The following is a 13625-nucleotide window of genomic DNA, read 5'->3' as shown; positions in this document are numbered from 1 at the left end:
TCACAGTCTAGTTCATCTGGAAAGTTCTGGAGGGAAAAATAAGATCACATGTATTTTACAGAAGGAAAATCTAAGAACTGAGCCCTAGAGAGAAGGGTGAACAGATAACATGTTCATGAATCAGGAGATTCACAGGAGAGAAACAGTGAGAGGAGAGACAAGAGCAGGGTAATCTAAACCCAAAGGCCACCTTCAGAATTCCTGGGCTCTGGCTTCATCCCAGGTTTGCTCTTCTGAAAGATCTAACAGATCTAACCTGCTTCTGATTTTTATTTTTGACAATACACACAGGGGTATTAGGACACTAGGAATTTTACTTGAGTGAGTATATTAGGAAGAGGAAGAGGGTAAGTTAGAGAATAAAGATGTTCAGGAATGAGTCTTCAAAGCATCCACAGAGTGAGGAGTGGTTTTATTTTAGGAGAAACGCAGCCTATTCAGTGTCACTTTGGAGCTTCTCCATCCTTTACGACCAAGCCTCTTTATTCCTTTCTGTACATCTTTTCTTGGGGTGCTGGCTTTCACCTCCTTACAACTGGTTTGGTGCTTCAGCTGACCTCTTAGTTGGTCTGCCTAACTCTGAAAGTCTTCTCCCTCCGAAATGCCTTTACACTCAGAACAGCCTCTGATGTATGCATCCTGATTTTTATTTTATTTTATTTCTTTTGAGACAGAGTCTCACTCTGTTGCCCAGGCTGGAGTGCAGTAGCAGGATCTCAGCTCACTGCAGCCTCCATCTCCCAGGTTCAAGCGATTCTCCCACCTCAGCCTCCCAAGTAGCTGGGATTACAGGTGTGCACCACCACATCCAGCTAATTTTTTGTATTTTAAGTGCAAAAGTGGTTTCACCATGTTGGCCAGGCTCCTCTCGTATTCCTGACTTCAAGTGATCCACCGGCCTTGGTCTCCCAAAGAGCTGGGATTACAGGTGTAAGCCACCATGCCCAGCTGCATCCTGATATTTAATGCTTGCCAGAATTTGATTGCATCATGTTTATTGGCTTCTATCTTTTTTTTTTTTTTTTTCCGAGATGGAATCTCACTCTGTCTCTCCCAGGCTGGAGTGCGGTGATGTGATCTCAGCTCACTGCAACCTCCACTTCCTGGGTTCAAGCGATTCTCCTGTCTCAGCCTCCAGAGTAGCTGGGACTACAGATGTGTGCCACCATACCTGGCTAATTTTGTATTTTTAGTAGAGATGGAGTTTCACCATGTTGGGCAGACTAATCTTGAACTTCTGACCTCAGGTGATCAGCCTGCCTTGGCCTCCCAAAGTGTTAGGATTACAGGCGTGAACCACCACCCCCAGCTGGCTTCTGTCTATCTGTAATTCCCACATGTACAATGTAGTGAGGAAAACAAATAATTAGTTATGCAGTAAGGCAGAATGAGATGAGTTTTAGTGATAGAAGGACCAAAGGGGAAGAAACAGCAAAACAGCAGTGTGAAAAGGTCCCTGATTAATTTTGACTCCTGATACCAGGGAAAGCTTTACAGAAGAGGTACCATTTGAGATGGGCGTTGAAGGACATGGAAATGGACATGGGGTGAGGGCACACATCTGGCTGGGGCACTCTGCCACACATAGGCAAGGGACTGTGAGCATGCATCTGGAGAAGTGCTCTGAATACACCCCACTGATCCAGGCCCCTGCTCATTTTTCATGCTTCTCTCACTTGGAGGCCCTCTGTCTTCCTCATTCTCTATCCAAATTTCATCCATCCTTCAAGGTCCAGCTTCAGCCCTGCCCCCTCATAAGGTCTTTTTTGACTGTTCATGCCGTTACTTGCAGCTGCAGTTCAGCGTTAACTGTAGTGTCTGTGCTGGAATTGTCTCCTGAGCTACACAAGGGCAGACATTATGCACATCTTCTATTTTGGGGCCTTGCAGCTCCTAACATAGTGCTAATGGTAGTTGGTGCTAGATGAGTCTATGGATTCATTTACTGGGACTGATGTCTTTATCTGCTTAAATGCAGCCCATTTCTGCTGTCCAGCCTAGGACTGTTCATGGGGACTTAAGAGTTAGCTGATTATATTTACTAACACATAAGGGAAACACTTCCTCAAATGATCATATGAATGTCCTGCTCAACTGTGAATGATTCCTCCTCATTGTGGAGAGTTAATGCCTGTGTAAGCTGGCTGGTGGTCTGTTTGTGGGGGATGCAGGATGGGGGCACTCTGCCTCAGCTTAAACCCCGTAGTTCTCTGAGCCTTTGGAACTGGGATGAACCCAGTTTCATCATCTGCACTATCATTTCCCCAGTTCCTTCTGGAGAATGACTCTGTTTCTTGCAAGGTCTATTTTGATGGTTGGATTACACCCAGTTCCCCAGAAGTGTGAGAAATATAAGCTGGTCAACTTCTTTTGGAGAGCGGGAATACTGGGCATGGCTGCTTCTTCTGCTGAGGCTGCTTGGAGTGATACAGAAGGAAATCTTGGCCAGAAAGAAAATCCTATGAGGTTTCTGAAGTAGTAGTCCAAGGAAAGTGTCCCAGCAGTCTCTAGACTGTACAGAAAGAACATTTTCCAACACTCCATTTGGAGAGTGTGTCTACATGGCTGAGAGCCACAACTCTGACAGAGACCCACACAGCACTGTCATCTGTGTTTGGACTTATCAAGCCTGTCGTGCCCTGCACAAATATTCCCAGACAAAGGGATGACTGTGCTTATATGCAGCCCACATTCTGCTCTCCAAGCCATGCACTCGGGGGAAGGGCTGCATCTGCCTCAAGCGAAGGGTACCTTTTCCTAATTTGCTCAAGATGCATGGTGGAGGCCACGCACCGGGGATCTTCACACATACTGACTATGAGCAGAGCATCTTGGCTGGTGTGCCATGGCCTACTACAAGTGTACAAAATATTGATCCCCTTCTCCCACAGTTACTGGGCAGGGTTGTTGCCTCCATTCACAAGAGGCCTCTAGTCATATGCAGCTTCTGGAAGTGAGCAATCTTGATTGTTTATCCCAGTGTGCCATAAAAATATTATTTTCTACATGTGCTATGATGGGAGGAAGTTTGGGAAAACTATACTAGGTAACATGCTTTGTCATTCATTCAGAAGGGAGCCATTTCAGGAAGGGTGTGCATCCATTTTCCATTTAGGCACAAGCTATGCCCAGCAGAAGGTTTCCTGCTTTGCTTACAAGTTGAGATGTGGCAATTTGCAATCTCCCAGTAAGAGCTAGGCAGAGAAGATCTGAATCCAGGGAATCTGCTAGTATTGGTGGTTGTAACTCAGTTTCCAGAGGGAGAGTTCAGCCTGGCAGCCTAGATCACAATTTCATAGCTTGAAGTCCCAGGAGGTTTACTGTCCCGTGTGCTGGCTTTCCCCATCTGTGCAGGAGAGGAACATGTGAGAAAATGTTAACTGAGAGGTGCTGCTGGGGAACTCCAGTCCTGCAAGTTCCCAGGGGAGTTAAACAAATGGCACAGGGGGATGCCTTAGATTTGCCTCGTGCTGGGAAAATCTGGGGTAGCAGGGTCTTGTTCTTTGCTGAGTCCCTCGTGTCTGCTCCAGCCACCCCCGATTTGGGAGGCCCTGAGCAATTAACTTCTTAGCTCAGAAAAGAGCAATGCGAGGGAATGCGGGCAGGGCCATATTTGGAATAGATTTTGATTATAGGCTTGAGGCAACATTCAGGTTCAAGCTACCTGCATTCCTTGTTCCTAATTGAGCCCTAGTTTTTTTGTATCCCAATGACTCCACTTTCACCTATACATAGTGGGGACTCACTGCTAGCATCTCCTGTGCTCTAGGCATTTAGAAGGCTGCAAACAATCTTCCCACTGCCTTGAGGAGTCTTAGGTTTTAAATTAAATATTGACCCAATAATTATCATCTAACTTGTCTATAAGGATTTATCTTGAGATGTCACAATCCAAGACTCCATGATTAATCCCTCAAATTTTATCTCCTTCTAAGTTAGGTTACTCTTCTTCCTCCAACTCTCCTTGAGATCCCGGCACAAATATGCTGGACACCCTGACCCTCACTTCTTGCCTGTCCTTCTCCTTTTCTTCCCCTCTTCTTTCCTCACTCTTCCCCTTCTTTTTTTTTCCCTCCTTCCCTCTCCTGATCACTGAGAAAGTAAAGGTCCCTCTATCTGGTTGTCCAGTTCATTTGGCTTATCTTTTCAAGTAAACTGCCCTGTGCTTCAAGTCCTCTTTAAAAGGAAATAGCACCACCCTGCTCGTTGAGCTCATAGATGTCCTCCCTATTGCCTTATAGGATCACTCTTAATTCTTACTCAGTTTAGCTTCCTGCTTGGTAGCTCGGCTATTAAACAGGAATACTTAGAAAATATGATTCTTTAAGCAACTCTAAAGCTGTCCTGACTGTAGCAGCAGTGAGGACCTTCAGATAGTGACAATCCCTCCTTAGATCACCAAAAGTTAAAGTCCTGTCAGAGGGCTTTGCATATGGTGGAGAAGGACATAAGGCACAGGCATAAGGCACAAGGCACTTGACACTACAAATGGTTGTGCAGGCTGCGTGTGGTAAAAGAGCAGCTGAGGGAGCAAATGAACTGAAATTCAGCTTCTGCTCCATTTCACCCATCTGGGCATCTGGCATGGGCCTGTGTCTGCTCAGAGGGAAGCACCTGTTTTCTCATTTTCACACCGTGAGCTAGCAGTGGCCCCAGGTATTATACGGGATGGAGTTCCTATACCATAGTCCAGAGGCATAGGGACTTTTGCATTTGAAGGGTGGGATCAGCATCCCAAGTAGGACAACTTGTGGGTGGTCATTGACCTGGGGAGTGGGGCTCTGTGCATGGGTGGAAGTATGTATAGACCAAAACCCTAGGCAGTGGGTCCTGAGAACTACAAGGAGTCCCAGGGGAAGCAGCTAGTCCCTGGTTGGATGGACTGGGTACACCAGAATGGCTGGAAGAGATAGGAAAACAAGGATAAAAAGCCAGAAAGGGGTTACCTTATCAGCGAACTGCACTTCGGAATAAACTGTGTTCACTGGCTCTTCCTTGGAGGGAAGCACCTGTAAAACACGTATCTTCCCCTCAGTGACGGAGCCCAGGCCCAATCTTACAAGTCCCTTTTCCTAATTCTACCCACCATCCTTCCCTGGTCCCACATTTACTAGGTGGCTTCCCCCTTGGCCTCAGTTCTGGCTCCGTCCAACTCTGGAGAGGCTTAGGATCAGGAAGGGATAAGGTGGGGGTGAATGGGTAGCAGTTGGACAGGGTCTCGGTGGTGAAAAACCTCAGAGGCCAAGAGGAGGGATCCTATCGTTCAGGCTGAGTCCTGCTCAGTCAGGATTTTAGCTTTCCATGACCTCTATGGATCCAACTGCCCTACCAGTCCAAGCATGGTGCTAGACTGACCAGGCAGACCTCAGTCTCCCCCTTGATTCCATGCAGACTTCAAGGAGGCAGGCTGGTAGGGACACAGGAGAAGGTGATCCAGGGTGGAGGGGAGGGAGGGGCAGGCAGGTAAAGGGGGGGTGGGAGGAGGGGTGTGGAACAGTGACTCTGAGTCTGAGGAAAGCAAGCCGCTGCTGCTAGACCAGGAGGGGCATTCAAGGGAACTCGTCTGTCAGTTCTGTTGCCTTGGAGCCCCCTTAGCAACCTGTTCACCACCTTGGTAGTCACATAGCAGCCCTCACCTCACACCAGGAGCTCCTCTGTTACGTGGCCCCTCTAGGGGGTGCCTTGCTCCTAGTCATGGTTCAACTAACCTGGAGCCAGGCCCACTGTGGGACACTCAGGGCCTCAGCCCATGGAGGCTGCCACGGGGTGACAATGGGCCACATTCCTGTCCTCATAGAAAGATCCATGGCATCATTTCCCTGACATGGTATTTCCTGGTTGGAACCTCTGAACTCTTGGCTGTGGCTGCTTTCTAGACAAAAACAGGCAGAGGGCAATGGTGCCCATGACTCCCTGTCATGGAGATGGTGGCACAGGGGTGTCCATGAATTGCATCAGCTCACCTTGGACTGCAGGATTTCATCATAGATTCTGGACTCTGCTGGCTGGGTGTTCCTTGAAGCCATGATATATGTGTATATGGTTTTCTTTGAGGCAGCATCTGTCTCACAAATAAATATAGACCCACAGTCTGTGAAAGGTGGTTTTTTAAAGAGATGATCTATTCCAATGTTCTCTTTTTAAGATGAAGAAAGGAAGCCACCAGGGGTTAAATGGCTCCTATCCTTTGAAATGGATGCTTGGATCCTCAGAATGTCTCAGGAGTCACTTGGCTGAGGCCTCACCCACAGATCAGTGGGAATTCTCTTCTACTCTAGAGTCCAGATTAGGCCAAAGACAATTCCCCCAACCCCTCCCTATGTGGGCAGTCAAATGTAGCTCTTCCACCCAGGATCTTCCTTTGTGTCTCTGACACCACTGACTGTCTTGCATGGCTAGTTGACTTTGCATGTCACGGTCTTAGTTTTTTAACTTGATTGATTCTCTCTAGTTATACACTGTTTTACCTTTGGCGCAGACCTTGCTGTAACCATCTCAATGTTAAGCACATAGTAGATGTTTCACGAACATTTATTGCTTGTTTGATTGATTCACAGTCTTTTTGTTTGTTTTTGAGACAGGGTCTCACTCTGTCACCCATGTTGGAGTGCAGTGGTGCACCTCACAGCTCACTGCAACCTCCATCTTCCGGACTCAAGTGATCCTCCCACCTCAACCTCCTGAGTAGCTGGGACCACAGTTATGTGCCACCACACCCAGCAATTTTTTTGTATTTTTGGTAGAGACAGGATTTCACTATGTTGCCCAGGCTGGTCTTGAACTCCTGAGCTCAGTCGATCCACATGCCTTGATCTCCCAAAGTGCTGGGATTGCAGGCATGAGTCACAACACCCTGCCAATTCACACAGTTAATAAGCATTTGTTAAGCTCCTTCTATGTTCCAGGCTCTGTGTGAGGCCCCAGAGAAGAAAAGACAGTAGATAAGTCTTTCCTTTTAAGAATGTATAGGCTAGAAGAGACATTCACATCAGTGTACTCCTTTGCTTTGGTACTAACACAGAACATTTTAGGGTCAAGGTGAAAAAAGATGGCCAGAATTTTGGGCCTTCATAATCCAGGGCACCAACATACCAACAAATAACAGGTCTGAGCTGAGCAGTATTACAGGGCTCCAACATTCAGAGTTTAGTCCCATCCCATATTTGGTGAGTATGAGACAAATGGAGTGCTCTCTCTTGTCTCATTTATAGATGCAAAGAATATCCCTTTTCTCTTCCCAAGAGGCAGTGAGGAATTGAAGACGATATCTCTTTGAGGGACCTTGCAGATCACCCGTGGCTCAAGCAGGCTGTCCCTTCTCCCCATTGTGAGGCCATTTGAATATGGCACATGTCACAAATCCCCTTCCCTCTAGAATGCCTCCTCTGTACTATGCCCCAGGCCCATCAGTTATCAGTATACTAGTTAACATTTATCAAGTACTTACTATGTCCTGGGAATTGGGCCAAGTATTTTGTATTTCTAATTCCATTTACTCTAATTCCACAAGTATATGCAGCACACCTTATTACTATGAATATTTTACAACTGAGAAAATGGAAGCTTACAATGATAAAATAACTGGTAGCTGATAAATGGTCAAGGTGGGACTTTCACCCGCAGACTGACTGCAAAGCACATGCTTAGTCTTAACCACTCTGTTGTGAACTCCCCATCCCTTCCAATTATTATTCAAGGAACTTTGTGGCTGAGAACTTACAAGGGTTCTTAGTGAAGGTGTTCAAGTAGGAACCTGAGGAGTCAGACCCAAAAGAGAGTCAGGAACATGGAAGCAGAAGTTCCATGATTTTATTGTGATTGGTGGGAAAAGGAAGTTCTTGGGCAGACATGGGTGAATAGGAGGGCATAATGATTCCTTGAGGGTCTAAGATCAGGTTTTCTGAATTGAGAACGACACAACTACAGAATGATCCAGAGCGATTCAGAGGGATCTAGTGACAACCATGGAGTACAGGATTAGTACATGTTTCTCAATGACTCTCCAATAGTCATTATCAAAATACAATGAAATTGGAAGTGACCCTGGAGATCCTCTAGTCCAAACATTTCACACATGAGGGCACTGAGTTGGAGAGGTGAACACACTTGTACAGTGAAGCACAGCTTGTTCATGTAGGTACTAAGCTCGAACCCATGTTCTGGGCCCACCAGATACTGGTGATCTCAGGAATGGATTCTGAAGACCACTCAGGGTAATGTCATACCATCCTCAGAGCCATCATTCTGGGAGGTGGTGGGGTGGGGATTGGAAGAAGGCAGATTCCCTGGAACAATGGACCTTTCGGCCAAACCTTGGATAAATGGCTTCAGTCCCAGGGGGAGAGAAGGTGAGTTTCCACATTTTATTTTCTGGGAAAATCCTACCTTGTCTTCTCTTGAACAAACGGAACAAAAACACTGAAGACAGAATGAGAACCAGCAGAAAGAACATAGCCAGCACACTCAGCAATCCGGTGTGGCGAGTACGGAAGCCCATTGCGATGTCTGAAAATAGAAGGTGCAGTGAGTCTTGATTCTCAGGAAATAGGCCCAAAAGGCTGGGCAGGTTTGTCCACAGTCAGGGGCATTATGAAAATTGGGTGCCCTCCAAAGGAGTGCCAAAGCTCCTAGGGAAACTAAACTTTCGCTATGAAAAGCCAGGATGAGAAATTGAATCAGAGTTGATCAGGGGCTGCCACAGAACACCCAGAAATGTCCAGTGGGCTTCTTGGGAGGTGATGGCCTCAGTGACCAGGCCAAAGATAAAGGAAGCACATTTCCCTAGAGAATGTGGCCCACATTCAGACCTTGCAGCTCCTCAGAGTGATCTCCGAGACTCACCAGGAGAGATGGGCAGAGCTGATTACCTGCACAGAGCTGCCGGGCAGAGATGGAGTCAGAATTGTTGCTGACAGGGTTCTGGGCTGTACACGTGTAAGTCAGCTCTTGGTCCTCAGGAGTCTGGAAGATTTGAAGGACGTTACCCTCTTCTCCCAGGGGACTCCAATTGTATGTCACATTCTTTTCTTCTTTCTCTACAGAGCATGTCAGTGTGACATTACAGGTGCTGTTCACGGATGCCATTAAACTCTGTGTAATTTTTGGTTTCCCAAGTCGACCTATGAGGGGCAAACATATGAGCCAATGGTGAGCTGGAGCTGGCTTGTACTAGTTTGTGGGAGCCAATTGTTAAATTCTCAGAAATTTGCAAGCCATCATTAAAAATTAAATTATAAAAACTTATAATTAAATAAATTATGTTAAAAATAAAGGTAATAAATACTCAAAACATCACTTTCTAATCCTTTTTTGACATTTTCCTACTGTCTATGCTCTTGAGGTTATCTACATCTATTGTATCTGTCCTTTGTTAACGGAGTATCTGTCTTTCCAACTCTGCGTGTCTTAAAATCAGCTGTGGTAGGAGTATTTGCCCCACAGAAATTTGCAATTGCTATAAGCTAGGGCTTGATTTACTGTTTTGAAGATTGTTGCTCTAGACTTAAGATAACAATGGAAGAATGCAGATTAAACTTAAAAGTGTATAATATCTGTAGCCATTACACTGTGAATAGCACAAAAAATAGGAAGTATTCTGGTGTTTGGAAACCATTATCCAATTCAACAAAGAAGTGACTCATGTCATTGATAAACAAATGAAGCTCCAATATGTATGTCTTTGTTGAATCACTTTTTTCTTATTATTTAACTGAAATGAAAATATCAACCAATGTTCATGTTGGAACTATACTCACACATCAATTACAACTATAGGCTGGTTAGGGATATAAATGCTTAGCAAAAATCAATGAAAGCAATCTGTGAGAATAATTGGAATTTATCCTGTAGTGCCCTCTCAGCAAAATAAATTCTACATGGAATTTACAATAAAGACTATTGTATATTTTATTATCATTAATGAATCTGTGTCTACACATCCTTCAAGTCAATAAAATTTGTACTAAACATAAATTATATATATGAATATACACACCCAATTAAAAGCTAATTGAACATTTCTCAGCACACAACTGCATGAAATAATTTTTCTATTTTTAAATTTTTTTATTTTTTGAGATGGAGTCTCGCTCTGTCACCCAGGCTGGAGTGCAGTGGCATGATCTCGGCTCACTGCAATCTCCGCCTCCTGGGTTCATGCCATTCTCTTGCCTCAGCATCCTAAGTAGCTGGGACTTCAGGCATCTGCCACCACACCCAGCTAATTATGTTTTTGTATTTTTAGTAGAGGCAGGGTTTCACCATGTTAGCTAGGATGATCTTAATCTCCTGACCTCGTGATTCACCCTCCTTGGCCCCCCAAAGTACTGGGACGACAGGCATGAGCCACTGCACCTGGCCGAAATAATCTTTACTTTTTTTTTTTGTTCTGTTTTCTGGTGTTTGTATATTTTCTTTCTTTTTTTTTTTTTTTAACTTTATCTGTGGTGGAAAGCTATAATTGCTTTAAAAGTTCATTAAAAATGTTTTTACTTAAGCAATCAAAAAGTAAACTACAAAAGTTGAAGGGTAGCAAAGGGTTACTAAGGAACAATAATATTTCAGTTTAAGTGGTAGCTAGGAATGGAGCTGACATGGAGAAGGGTAAGGTTTTTTCTTTTACCAGGAATAAGAAAATGACCACATTTGGAGTTAATAAGTTCAGCGCCCTCTCAGCAAAGTTGCTGTGGTGGGGTTTGTTTCTTCCACTGTAGCTATGTGAGGAAGGGAATAGAGGAGTCAGAAGGAACTAGTGCAAAACTTTCTAATTAGGGTGGGTCTAGAAAGGCAATAAATTCAGAAGTGTAGACACAAGATATAAGAACCATTATCTTGTGTTTGTGAAGGAACACAACATGAGCAGTAAGAAGCTGTAAAAATGTTTGATTCCAAGCTAGCCAGACATTCTGGTCCTAACAATCGTTTAGAGGGATCTATTCCATATTAGAATTAGTGATGACTTGGAGCAAACCCAAAACAAGTTTGGGGAAAAGACCTGGATTAACTATAATAGTGATTGATATGATATCAATTAGTGGAAAGTGAATCAAATTTTGTGTGTGTGCATGTGTGTTTCTTTAGAAATTTGATTTACAAAAATGCCCAGGCAGTGCTTGGTATTTACCAATTTTTAGAAAGATTTTTGGGGGTGGGTGTGGAGATAGGGGATAGTGGTGAAGAAGAGGATCCCATCTCACTTTTCTCAGCAGGAACAGTGGTGTTACCTGCACAAAGATGCTGGGAAGAGAAAGTCAGAGTCATGGCTGACAGATCTTCATCCTCCCAAGCCAAGAGTGTGGAAGCCACTGGAGACCTGGTTCAGAATCCAGGCTCCACTGCTCTCTAGCTATGGATAATGGAGAATGTATACAGCTTCATGGAGCTTCAGCTCCCTTATTTATAACATGAGAACAAACTTTTTTCCTTAAATAAGATTGTTGTGGGGATTAAATGAGCTCTTGAAGATAAAGATTATTCTAATTACCTATTTACTTATCTATCATCTATCTGTCTGTCTATGCTGGTATGCACATTAATTATCTATGGAAGACACAGAATAAGCTGGCTAGAGCCACTGCCTCTGAGAAGAGAGAGTTACATCTCATTGTATTATCATTTGCTCTTTTTGTGCATGTTACAGTGCTTGAATATGTATAATGTATATATTTTAAAAATAGATAGTAGAATGCCAAACACATATACGGTGTTCAATAAATGTTAGTTTTCTTCTCTTTATTTTCCCAACTAACGACCCGTAAGGTACAGATTTTATTGTATATACAGTACATCTTTCTCTAAAATATTACTGCACTCTGTCCTAACTGTAGGTGGTAGAAGACTTTCTGAAGATTGGGTAGGCAAAATTAAACATATAAAGGGATTAAAAATAAATATCTTAAAATTGAATGCCATCTTTATTTTCTCAGCCAAAATTCTTGAATGAGTTAAATATTTTCTAAAGGGTTGACATTTGGGTATGGCTCTTTGACTACATTATTCAAGCTTAATTCAGAGCCTTCTTCATCTAGGAAGTCCTTCATAATGAGATTTTTTAAAAGGGATAAGGATTAAAAAATTAATGATTACTAGTTATTGAGCATTTACTTTAAGGCATGCACTACACTAGGAGCTCAACTACCATTATCTCATTTAATACCATCAATTACAATCTACATCCTATAAGTGAGGAAACTTTGGGCCAGAGAGGTTAAACAATTTGCCCAAAATCATACAGCTGACAAAGTATGCCTAATCCCAACATTAATGTTCTTTCCACTATGCTGTCCATCTGGATAGAATCTGATTCAATCATCTTACATTAATCAAACATTCACAATTGCTAAGCACTGTGAAACCTAGGAATAATATTATTCATTCATTCTTTTTCAACAAATACTTCTGGAGCAGCCACTATGTATCTGATGATGTAGGTGCTGGGAATACAGTGATAAACAATATACAAAGTCCCTGCCTTCATGGAACTTGCATTTTAGTGGGTGACCTATATACCTGAATTGCATCTGTCACAACATGGATTAGCCACATTTCTGTGTTTTTCTGCAATGAAGCAGATAAACAGAGAAATCTTTGAGAAATGGCCAAGGTGTTCTCTATGCTAGAAACTAGTATTGCCCAAAAGAAATGTAATGTGAGTCACTTACGTAATTTTAAATTTTCTAATAATCACATTTCAAAAGTGAAAATAAGCATGTAATATTAATTTAAATTATGCATTATATTTAACCCAATATAACAAAAATTTCATTTCCCTAATATGAAAATTATTGAGGAGGGTGCGTCTGCCATCTCTGCGGTTCAGTAGCTTCAACCATTCCAGCCTACCAGCTTTGGAGAGTTCAAATGATCCGGAGGAGGTAGGGTCCCCTACAACAGAGCACAGTTGCTTTGCCAGATCAGACTGCTCCTTTACTCTCACTGGGTGGGACCTCTCTGCAGGGGCTTCAGCTATTCTAGCCAGGGTTATACAGATGGAGTTTTGAATTCTCCCTGGGACAGAGCTCCTGTGGGGAGGAGCAGCCACCATCTCTGACATTCAGTCAACTCAGCTGTTCCAGCCTGCTGGCTTTGGAGAGTTCATAGAGTCTGGACAAGGAAGGGACCCTCCAATGGAGCACACCTGCTGTACCAAAAAGCAGCCAGACTGATTATTTATGTGGGTCCCTGATCCTGTTCCTCCTGACTGGTTGAGGCCTCCCAACAGGGGTCCCTAGCCGCCTCCTACAGGTGTATTCAGGCTGGCAACAGGTCAGTACACTCCTGGAATGGAGCTTCCAGAAAAAAGAGCAGGCTGCCATCTTTGCTATTTTGCAGGCTTCACTGGCGATACCTCCAGGTACAGGAAAAACTGAGGTGATTAGGGTCTGGAGTGGACCCTCAGCAAACTGCAACAGCCCCACAGAAGAGTGGCCTGACTGTTGAAAGAAAAACCAACAAACAGAAAACAACAGCATCAACAAAAAAGACCTCAGCAAAACCCCATTCGAAGGTCAGTGACCTCAAAGATCAAAGGTAGATAAGCCCACAAAGAAAATAAAGAATTAATGCAAAAATGCTGAAAACTCAAAAAACCAGGATGCCTTTTCTTCTCCAAATGACCACAATACCTC

General features: G+C 43.8%; 1 protein-coding gene across 1 annotated transcript in view; it reads right to left on the bottom strand.

The window, feature by feature from the left end:
- Nucleotides 1–395: 395 nt before the first annotated feature.
- The window catches only part of CD84 (CD84 molecule), a 33959-nt gene continuing 20729 nt past the window's right edge, over nt 396–13625 (bottom strand). Inside the window, exons 3-7 of the mRNA XM_010360738.2 lie at nt 8868–9119; nt 8386–8505; nt 5964–6061; nt 4947–5009; nt 396–3346 (exon numbers count right to left, since the gene is read on the bottom strand). Coding sequence (XP_010359040.2) covers nt 3281–3346; nt 4947–5009; nt 5964–6061; nt 8386–8505; nt 8868–9119 — 599 coding nt within the window. The 3' untranslated portion in view covers nt 396–3280. The remainder of the gene's footprint in view (nt 3347–4946; nt 5010–5963; nt 6062–8385; nt 8506–8867; nt 9120–13625) is intronic.

Source organism: Rhinopithecus roxellana, chromosome 8 (assembly GCF_007565055.1).
Source record: "Rhinopithecus roxellana isolate Shanxi Qingling chromosome 8, ASM756505v1, whole genome shotgun sequence".
Lineage (NCBI taxonomy): Eukaryota > Metazoa > Chordata > Mammalia > Primates > Cercopithecidae > Rhinopithecus > Rhinopithecus roxellana.
Note: the sequence above shows the minus strand (reverse complement) of the source record. Positions and strands in the feature narration are given on the sequence as shown.